We start from the raw sequence: 11,624 nt of genomic DNA, 5'->3' as shown, positions 1-11,624 counted from the left end.
TCTTTTTTAAAAGATTATTTCCTTGAAGAATGGAATTACACCAGAAATCTGCCACAAATACTAAACACATTTTTTATTTGATCAGAACATGATCTAATGTTATATCACAAAATGTTTCTGTGTTAAAACTAAAATTCTGTTTTACAGACATTACAGTTTCAGATCCTGTTCAAATGTTCAGTTTCTATTAGTTTCACAACTAACATCAGAACAGTATTTTTGTGCAATTCCAACAAAGGAACTAATATAATTTAATAAAAGAGTGTTAAATAATAATAAATAAAATACTAGAAAAGCACTTGGAGAGCACAGACCTCTGCCAAGGCAGATCAGTCGTCCCCCCACCCCCCCCCGATCACCCCCAAAATTTAATCATTTCTTCCTTGTGCCAGTATCAACATTTCCTGAAATTTTCATCCAAATCCGTCCATAACTTTTTGAGTTATGTTGCACACGGACAGACAGACAAACCAACGCTGGCAAAAACATAACCTCCTTGGTGGAGGTAATAAACAATAAAGAAAGAAAAACTAAAATGAACCTCCACAATATCTGCATTTGAATAAATACCTAAAAATATTGATACAGTACTTTTTAATATTGATGCAGTATTGTGAATGAATATCGCGATTTATTGCAGAACCATATTTCTTACACCCCTAGTGTTGATCGATCTGAACAGTGGGAAAAGTATGCCTGTTTATGTAACTGATACATACTATACTAATAAAAATGATTTTCCCTTCTCTGCAGAGTGTTTGGGCCTTGACGTTGATCAGTGCCTCTGCGTTGTGGAGCATCTCCAGGACGTTCTGAGTCAGCAGGAAATCCAAAACCAAAAGCTGACCCACTCACCGTCGCCCTCCAATTATCACCAGTCGACCCTGAAGCAGCATCAACACACATCGCCCTCCTCTTCACCTCCACAAGGCCCCGTCAGGCCCTTCGGCGAACCGTCCGCAGCGCCGCAACATGAGCCGACTGTGAGACGCCTGGAGAGCGCGGTGAGAGCAGCCACACAGGTAGGTATAGAGTGTGGACAGAGGGTCCGAAAAGGAAACAAACCAAAGGAAAGGAACGCAGGAGTAGGGTGACCAGGTGTCCAGTTTTGTGTGGACTGCACAGCATTATGACCATTTGTTCCACGTCCCGCAAATTGAGATGATGTCCCGCATTTAATTGGCTCCGTCTGTCCAAAGTGCAGGACAGTCGCCTTCCTCCGAACATGATTTTCATTTTATAGCAGAGACGGCACGATCACCATTGGCTGTGTCCGCTGTCAATCAACCAACATACATGTGGGGTCAGGAGTCCATCAGCTGTCACCAGCGTCTTCCTGAGCTCCGCCCACTGACACACAGAAAACAAAGGGCAAAAGTCTCAGATACCGACATGCAAGTGTTGGCAGAAATCATGGAAACTCCGCGCAAAAAAAGAAGAAGCAACTACAGAAAAGAATGGGAAAATGTTTATACATGAGTGAAAGCAGTGGGTACTTTTCTAAAAGTATTTAATTACAATATTTGAACTTGAGGTTTCTTTTTTGAGGTTTTTACAAGTGGATTTTTATTTGTTTTCACAAGCAAAACAAGTTGTTGAAACCTGTGCAGAAAAAGCAAAAATAAATGCCCAGTGCAAAAATATGCATACTGTGTGTAACCAAATCTAATTGTTGTTATTCATATTTATAAACCCGACAATAAGATGCACATTGTTTAAAATGTAGACTTTGTTCCAGCATTACGGTTACGTGTCCCCGATTGTCCCACACAAACACACTCCTTGTCCCCACATGTGGCTCATAAAGCACCTGGTCACACTACGCAGGAGGGAAGAAAGGGCTGAACGGTGTTGTCACTTAGTGCTTCTTGTCTAAATAATCCCATCTGTCATCATGCCATCTCATCCCATCTCAGCTCTCTTTATCTGTTGTTGTGTTTTTTTTCCCCTCGTCTGTTATCCTCTCGTCCTGCTGCTAGCTGGCTGTGCAGAGGACAAGTCGGAGAGAGAAGATTTTGGGGGACGAACTGCAGGAAATGGCAGTTGAAGTATGTTGGAGAGAGTCCACAGTATCTGCATTTTACAGGACCTGGTAGTGGAAATTTAAAAAAAAAAAAAGAAAAAGAAAGAAAATCAGTCGATTAAAGCTATAATATGCAGGTTTAAATGAAGTTAGAATGAACTTTATGAAGCTTTCTCTGCTCCCCACACTCCATCATGGTATCAATATCGCACACTTCTCCACGTAACAACATTTTGACAGTGCAAGGGCAAATAATGCATTCCATCTGTATACATTTTTTGATGAAGATGTCTTTGCTTCCCATACATCAGGGCTCTCAAACTCATTTTAGTTCAGTTCCACATTCACCCCAATTTGATCTGCAGTGGGCTGGACCAGTAAAATAATAACAGTGAAAAAAGTAAAATTCTATTATGATCAGGTTTACATCTACAAAGTTTCCTTCAAAATCTGAATAACATGAACAAGTTGAATTGTCCTAAGAAAAACAAGTGTAATTTTAAAAATATGCCTCAGTTTATCATTTACACATGTGCGTTACAATCGCACAAAACATTACTAACAGACAGAATATTGGTCAAATTGCATTTACTTTTCTTAAGACATTTCCGTTTGTTCATATTTGTTCAGGTTATTCACGTTTTGGAATAGTATAGTTTGGTAATGTAAACATTTTCATGTAATTTAACTCTTTTACACCAAAAAAACAAAGAAAATTTGGGGTTGTCATTATTTCTAGGTTATTATGATAATATTTACTGGTTCTGACCCACTTGAAATCTAATTGGACCGTATGTGTTTGTATGTGGAACCTGAATTCAAATGATTTGACACCTTTGATTGTTCATATCTTCAGTGTAATTTTTTGCATTTCACAAATTCATCCCACGGGCCGGATTGGACCATTTGGCGGGCCAGATTTGGCCCCCAGGCCGCATGTTTGACACCTGTGCCATACGTTACTTGAAATTAGTCTCAGAAAAGTTGGGGTCATCAGGTGAATGGAACTAAACTGAATCAAAGATGTTAAAATGTTATGTAAAGGTTGTTCTAACTAACAGATGTTCATGCACAGATTTATTTGCACAACCATGAGGTAAGGTTCTGAGTGAATTCAGCAGATGTCCTGGGTTTTTAACCCCGCGCTCAGTCCTCACAGGCTCAAAAACCCACAGCCTTCCAACAAAGCTGAGAAGAAGTACAGCTATGTTATGGCTTTTTTTTTTTCTGAGTTCAAACCTCACTGTGTTATTAACTTAAGATACTAATCCTTGTTATATGACACAGTATAGGTTTTCCCTACAGAAACACTTGCAAATCAAGTTACTTCTGCTATCGAATATCTCTTTTTACACAAGTTTTCTTAAAAACAGGTGTCATGCAGATGCATTAAACTGTTTCCAAAACAGGATTATTGATTATTCTGCCAAATATCACTGACAACTATTAGTCGAACAACTACCCCAAACCATAGAGATATCACATTTTATTGTTAGAAATAATGAAGAAAAACATTCAATTCTCATATTTATACAGCTGCAACTTCCAAAATATCAGTGTTTTTGCTTGGAAGCCTTTATTACATGCATTTGTACTTATTTATTTATTATTTATTAACCTTTATTAACCAGGAAAAAAGACTCCTTGAGATTAAAATCTTTTTTCACAAGTTTGTCTTGGCCAAGACAGCAGAAACTACAGTAAATAGAAATCCCAGCCATGAATCCACAGCAAAACCAGACATAAACACTGAACTAATAAAGGTACAACATGCAGCCTTTACTGTGAGAATGAAATCTCAGTTGGTTTTGCGTTGGTTTTGCGTTTCCACTGCCTATCCTGCTTCACTGTTGTGACACCCATACATACAGTGTTTCTTCTGTCTCTCTTTTGAGCTTGAAGAAAACCTTCTTAAGCTAACCTTTTTCCCTCTTGTCTTGTATGGTTTTATTCACCTACAGATGTTTCGGAAAAAAGCTTCTTCCTCCTTGAGAATGAGAAGAATAACAGAAAGTGCTAGATGTAATGATTTCTTTATTTACTCTGTAGAACAAAAAATTTGATAAAAGGTGGAATTGAACACTCAGTGTTGTCAGAGAAACCACATGTGGAAGAAACCCCTGAAGGATGAATGTTAACAATCGCATCACAGGACAAAAAAACACCTGATGTTCCTGAAGCTGAAGTGGCACTTGGTAGATTTGTTGGCTCCGTTAACCCATAAAGACCCAGTACTACTTTTCTGACACTTCCCAAATGAATTTGTCTCTATATTTAACCTTTCTTAAGGGATTTATTGCCATTTATTATAATATTTCCAGACCTGTCGCCACACTTCATTAGCACTGTGTCAGCGCTGTCTGAAGGTTCTGGCACCATCGACTATTTCCCCAGAATAGGCGTAAAAGTTATTGTTTCGTTAGTTCTGGAGGTTGGGATTCTGTGACAGTGGATTTGCAAAATAGTGTCAGGAGAGAAGTTGTTTTGATGAAACATATGAACATGTTTAGGAAGCATTTTAAAGTACAAACATGACGAAATCCCTACAAAAGAAGAAATGGCAATGAAACGTGTGTCTGTTAAAACCTGCAGGAGGTTTTTCTGTCACACAGTGAAGAGGATTTTCAAAATGATGAAGAATAGAATAGAATAGAATAGAATAGAATAGACATTACACCAGTTGTGCAACGAAATTGCAGGTGGCTTCTGCCAGCGACAGCGTACTTGCATCTAAATAACAACATGAGAGATACAGACATATATTAAAAAATGTATAAAATAGTGTGCAGATAGAGATATTATCCTCTTTATTTTGTGTTTGCTTCAGTTTAAATCATGTATTTTCCCCTATATTTCATTCACTGATTATGTTGATTTAAAGTAAGTAAATTTAAAAGTTATGTCAAAACAGAGAAAACTGAAGAAAATATGACTTTTTCAGTAAAATATAGAATTAACTGAACATAAACCCGGTGTGTCCATCCACTGTCACTGATCCAACTCCATGGGTTTATTAGTTTTTCTTCAATTTCATTCAGTTTGAGGCTTATTTTGTTCATGTTGCTTATCATTTTTGTCCATTTGTTATTCATTTTGTTCATTTTATTGATCACTATCTATTTTCTTGCTTATTTTATTTATGTATTTTTTTTTTTACAAATTGCAAAAAAGAATTTGCATATTTTTTCACGTCACTTATTTTAGTACATTTTTTGTTCATTTTATTTATTTAATATATTTAATTAAAAAAAAAAAAAGTGTGTCCATCCACTGGCATTGATCCAACTCCATGGGTTGTTACTGGTGAATCAATGTTGGAGAAGATGACGGTGTTTCTATGGTAACTACGGAGCCTCTGAACATTCAAATGGGTCATATCTGATGATCATGAAAAGATGAAGAACTGTATTTTACACCAATTATTGACATGGATTGATAGGATTAGTGGATACACAGGTGTTAAACAGTTTAGATCAGTAGAAGGTTTTGGGTCAGTGGAGGTTTGGGTCTTTATGGGTTAAATTAGCCTCAGGAGGATATAATAAACCTCTTGGTTTTTGGACAGGGTGGTTTCAGCTTTGACAACATTGAATGTTTCCCTGAAAACACATTGCTTCTGTCTTCTACACTGTGTGGACGTTTGTTTTCGGATTGCTTGGGGTAAGCTGTGAAAATATCCAAATCACTGGGTTTTGCTTCATACAAATTTGAGTGACTTTTTTGCTTTTGTTTTTTGCTGGGTTAAAAACCAGAGCATTGTTTCCTTGCTGCAAAAATCAAACTGTTCCTGCTTTTTTTTTCTTCTATGAAGGGATAAAAGTCCTGGGTGGTCCTCAGTGCTTTGATTCTGGGCTTCAAAAGAAGTTACTCACATAATCCAGTGGTCTGGTCTTGATAAGTAGTCATGTCATACACTTGTGCTTTTCGGAAGGACTTTCACATAAACTTCTCTCATGACAGGGTTTGTTCGGACGTTTAGGGGTGAGGTACTTCCATACAGTTGGTGCATTACCTACAGTAGATGGCAGTCGACACACTACCAGTATGGAGGAGTAGAGTAACTGGACAGTTCAGACAGTTTAAACAATCAAGTAAATCAACTGTACAGTAAGCAAGGAAAAATAAATAGTTCAAATAAAATGTACTGTGCAAAGAGGAAGTATATCAAGGTGTAAAAAAAAAAAGATTGATTGATTGTGCAAGATACAAATTACTGTCATAGTGGTAAGACGTTGAGTGCCGATGTTATTACTGTTGTGCAAATATGCAAGGATATGTACAGATGAGAGGAGGCATCAGGAATGCAGTCCTATGCACGAGGGCCACAAAACATGCTTTATCCACAAAAAAATGCTCATTTCATAACATTATGAGCTTACCTTGATAGCTGTTTCTCCAGCAAAGAATTGGAGCTATTTTATCATAAAGCCACCAGACATCTTTTCACAAAAACAGTCATTTTACGTTCTGCACATTTTTGAAAAATCTAAATGAATGATTGACTGGCAACTCACACATCCTATTGGTAAAACTACTTTATTATTATAATTTTTTTTTTTTTTTTTTTTTTTTAGCCAAAAGAATCAGATGGCTTGGGTTTCTTGTTATAAAGTGCTGCCTGACGACAGTATAAAGCAGACAGGTCAAGTTTCATACTGTCTTCCACGTACAGTTATTGTAGATAACTGAAACTAAGAAGTAGGTAAACAAACACCCCTAGTAAAAATAGTGTACAGTTAAACTAATTTTGATACTGTTATGTAAGTGGCTAATAGTGTTACCACCACTGTTCTGGTTAACTACACAACTTTCTCTCTAGATTTGCCAGCTTTGATGACACTCCTAGTAGTAGTTTAACTGTTAATTGTGAATGTGTTCTTCCAGTCACATATGGCAGATAGTTCTAGTAAAGGCGGAGTGTTTTTGAATGAAGTTTTGTCTTCAGTTCATGCACCCAGAAACAGATCACTTACCATTTTTGTCTGTGATATTGGGGAAAAAAAATCAAGATCTTTTTTTTTTCTTTTTTCCCCATATCGCAATATAGCGACTTTTTAGGCAGATTTCCACCAAGACAGGAGCAAACATTTGTCAGTATATGTGTCCTTCACTTTACACTGACAGAGTTCAGTGTTTGACCAATGAACAGCTACATATACACATGATTAAGCTGTGAGTGGTTCTACCTGACAGCAAATAACCATTTAGTCATTTAGCAACATCTACCAACTTGTTTCCATGTATGAAACGTGACAGCGCTGGTCCCTATCCAAAGCAGTACATTATTCAGTTTCCATTCAGGTCCTCCTGTCTGCTCCTTCAAATTTCTGACCTCCATCTACTGGAGGTCATAATCTGAGTATGGATAAGTACCTCCTACATCCACAATTTTCCAAATCCAATACAAATTATGAGATGCATGCATGAACAATGAGTTTGTTAAATTTTTGGAAAACAGCTGATATGAAATTGGTCATTTTTCTATCATTCCTGATGCTGGCTGGCACCTCTGTGTTTAAATTTTAGTCCAGTTACAAAAGACACAAGCTAGACCTCCAACCTGTCATGTTCCGTCTGTAGGATCCAGGCTCAGCTGTGGTTTAAACTGTCCGTTTGGATGTTCATTTCACTGGTGGATGGTTGGTGTCCTCAGGTTCTTTTCCATGTGTGTTTGTCAGTTGTGTGTTGTTCTCCCATCATGCATCAGTGTGTTTTCACGGCTTTGTGTGTGTGGTTGGTGGTGGATGGTGAGTGTACCTCTTTGACCTCACTGTTGTCTCTCCTTTTTTGATCGACTCCTCTTGCTGTTTTCATTACATTCCTTCGCCACCCTCTCCTCTTCCCAGGGACGATAGACCGCGGTCGGAGCTTGTCCTTCCATGAGGTGCGCAGTCAACGTGAAGCCGAGATGAGGGCCGCAGCCGAGGAGGCGTCCAGCAGCAGCAACAGCGTCGGAGGTGGAGGAGGAGGAGGCGGCAGCACCGTCCTGCAGCGCCTCCTGCAGGAGCAGATGAACCGAAATTATGTACTCCAACAGCAGCAGCAGCAACAAGGGGGAGGAGCAGGCGGTGGTCCAGGGGGTGGTGGAGCCTACCCGGGTCAGGGACAGGGGGGTCCGGCCGATGATCACTCCATGACCCCCCATATCGCCCGGCAAGAGCCTCAGGGACAGGAGCTGCAGACGGACAACGGCCTAGAAAAGCTGGGCTCCACCAGAGTGGGGGGAGGAGGGGGGAGCAGCGGAGGAGGAGGTGGAGGTTTAGGGTTAGGAACTGGAGTGGGAGGCAGCAGTGGGGGCGGTGGGGGGAGCCAGGGACAAGGGCCGAACCCTGAGGATCTCCCTACGTACGAGGAGGCCAAAGTGCAGTCGCAGTACTTCCGTGGCCACGCTCCGCCCCCGCAGCAGCAGAACCCCCAGCCCCAGCAGCCCCCCATGCCCGCCTCAGTGGGCACCGCCTTCTATGTCACCGGCGTCACCAACGCCAAGGTGCGCACCGAGGGTCGGCCCACGGTGCAGCGGGTGAGCGGCGCAGGAAAGGTTCACCAGGACGACGGGCTGAAGGACCTAAAGCAGGGCCACGTGCGCTCCCTCAGCGAGCGGCTGATGCAGCTGTCGTTGGCCACCAGCGGAGTGAAAGCCCACGCCCCTGTCACCAGCGCCCCGCTCTCCCCCCAGCTGCCCCCTCCAGGACCGCCAGGGGACTACTACAAGCCGCCGCACAGGGGACCGCCTCCAGACTATCCCTTCAAGGCATGGGCTCACCCACCAAACAGCAGGAGCCTGGAGGTCACTTCTACCCGGAGCAGAGAGGGAGGGAGCACTCCAGGGAGGTGCCCCACGTCCGCTACCAGCCCCCCCCTGAGTACGGCTCATTCAGGTAAGAAATGCATACGGAAAACACTGGCCATCAACTGGCAGTCTGTAGGTGTGATCTACCTGCCAGAGCTGTGCAACAGATTTTCAGTCTGGGCTTGGTGCTTCAAGGCAAAACAAAACAAACTGAGACCAGAAAATCTAACACAGGGCTGTCAAACTCATGTTAGTTCAGTTCCACATTCAGCTAAATTGATCTGCAGTGGGCCCAACCAGTACAATAAGAACAGAATAATATAGAAATAATGTCAACTCCAAACTTTTCTCTATGTTTTAGAGCGAAAAAAGTCCTTTCAAAAGATGTGAATAACATGAACAAACGGAAAAAATAAATGTAATTTTAACAATATTCTGCCTCAGTTTATCATTTACACATGTACATTAGAACTAACAGATCACAGTGGATCTACAAACACACAAAACATTTAATAACCAGCAGAATATTGTTAAAACTGTACTTGCTTCTCTTAAGACATTTCAGGTTGTTTATATTTGTTCAGGTTATTCACATGTTTAGCTTACCGGCCGACAGGCTGTAAGCTATTGTCGTCATGCGGCGTCCGGCGGCAGCAGCGGCGTCTGTCGTCCGTTACAAAAATTTCAATCGTCTTCTTCTCCGAAACTACAATTCTGATTGACTTCAAACTTGGTATACAGCTTCTGTATGATGATGTCAACAAAAGTTAGTGAAATTATTTGGATCCGGATCTGATTCTGGATTTGGTGCCACTTTGAAAAATTCCCCATTATAAGAGATAGGAAGTGGATGGATGCAATAATTCAGTAAATATAAATGATATCAAGTGTAAATTTCTACAGTCCAGCCCTGATGGGGAGATGACCCAAACATAATGTCCACATGCTGATCAGGATCTTCTTCTGGATCCGGGAACTTACGCAAAATTGAACATGGGCTCTTATGGGGAAAACATTTCAATCGTCTTCTTCTCCCAAACTCCAGTTCTGATTGACTTCAGACTTGGTATACAGCTTCTGTATGATGATGTCAACACAAGGTACTGACATTATTTCGATCTGGATCTGATTCTGGATTTGGTGTGACTTTGAAACATTTTCCCATTAGAACAGATAAGAAGTGGATTGATCCAGTAAATCAGTATCAATGATATCAAGTTGGAATTAGAATTTTTTACAGATCTGATTGGAATATGACCAAAACATGGGCTATTTCTGTAATTTAATAAATACACAGAACTGGGTGAGAATAAATGGCATCTGGATACATTTTCCAAAGCTTTTCATTTGGCCGGTAAGCTACAGGGCCATTGGTTCTATTTTTTGTGAAATTATGCTTTGTTTTAGTGTAAATACATACAAATATTTACATTTACAAAGAGAAAAAAATAGAGTTGTCGTTATTTCTATGTTATTATGATAGTATTTTACTGGTCCTGCCTACTTGAGATTGAATTGTTCTGAATGTGAAACCTGAACTAAAAGGACTGTTAATATCTTCAGTGTAATTTTTGCATTTCACAAATTCATCCCAGGGGCCGGACTGGACCCTTTGGTGGGCCGGATTTGGCCCCCGGGCCACATGTTTGACACCTGTACCATAATATAAAACTATATTCTGACATTAGCCATTATTGTTTTATATCCCAGACCCCTGTTAGAAAAGAAACACCTGAATTCAACGTGTCCACATACTTTTGTCCATGTGTGTGTGAGTTAGATCAGGGCTGTCAAACTCATTTTAGTTCAGTTCCACATTCAGTCCAATTTGATCTCCAGTGGTCCGAACCAGTAAAATAATAACAGTGAAAAAAGTAAAATTCTATTATGATCAGGTTTACATCTACAAAGTTTCCTTAAAAATCTGAATAACATGAACAACTTGAATCGTCTTAAGAAAAACGAGTGCAATTTTAACAATATTCTGCCTCAGTTTATCATTTACACATGTGTGTTACAATCACACAAAACATTTAGTAACAGGCAGAATATTGGTCAAATTGCATTTACTTTTCTTAAGACATTTCCGTTTGTTCATATTTGTTCTGGTTATTCCCATTTTTTGTAAAAGTATAGTTTTGTAATGTAAACATTTTCATGTAATTTTACTTTTTTACACTAAAAAAAGAGAAAATGTGCGGTTGTCCATTATTTATGTTATTCTGATAATATTTTACTGGTTCTGACCCACTTCAAATCTAATTGGACTGTATGTGTCTGTATGTGGAACCTGAATTAAAAGGATTTTGACACCACTGATTGTTCATATCTTCAGTGTAATTTTTGCATTTCACAAATTCATCCCGTGGGCCGGATCGGACCCTTTGGCGGGCCGGATTTGGCCCCCAGGCCGCATGTTTGACACCTGTGAGTCAGACAGTTATGCTATGAAGCTAACGAAATGCATCTAAAATGAATATGGGAGAAGTTTTCCAAAGAGTTCCCGCTCCCTCCTCCCCCCCTTCCGTCTCATTTTGCTGACTCGGGTTTTCGGGATGCGGAGGACAGAGCCTGTTGGTCCTGTTTTTACGCCGGTGTGTTTACCTCACAGTGAACACATTCAAACAGACACGAATACCACAGCATTTTAATCACTGGCATTGAACGAGTCCGGGCACGAGCTGCTCCACTTTGATGACGTCCCTTTGAGGGTTAAAGGGAGGAATGTTTTCCTTTCTCAAAAGCCACTTCACAGCTGGTGCTTTCCCACCGTACTCATAAACAGACACGCACACAAAGCAGGCGCGCAGC

The 11,624-nt window shown here is 40.4% G+C and overlaps 1 protein-coding gene across 1 annotated transcript in view; it reads left to right on the top strand.

Annotated features, from left to right (window-relative positions):
* Positions 1-997: 997 nt before the first annotated feature.
* LOC115433107 (angiomotin-like) overlaps positions 998-11,624 on the top strand; it is a 50,357-nt gene continuing 39,730 nt past the window's right edge. The window contains 5 exon segments of the mRNA XM_030154331.1: positions 998-1,022; positions 1,992-2,048; positions 3,985-4,045; positions 7,870-8,769; positions 8,772-8,901. Of these exon segments, the coding sequence (XP_030010191.1) occupies positions 2,037-2,048; positions 3,985-4,045; positions 7,870-8,769; positions 8,772-8,901 (1,103 nt within the window). The 5' untranslated portion in view covers positions 998-1,022; positions 1,992-2,036.

The sequence above is a fragment of the Sphaeramia orbicularis genome, chromosome 14, assembly GCF_902148855.1.
Source record: "Sphaeramia orbicularis chromosome 14, fSphaOr1.1, whole genome shotgun sequence".
Taxonomy (NCBI): domain Eukaryota; kingdom Metazoa; phylum Chordata; class Actinopteri; order Kurtiformes; family Apogonidae; genus Sphaeramia; species Sphaeramia orbicularis.
Note: the sequence above shows the minus strand (reverse complement) of the source record. Positions and strands in the feature narration are given on the sequence as shown.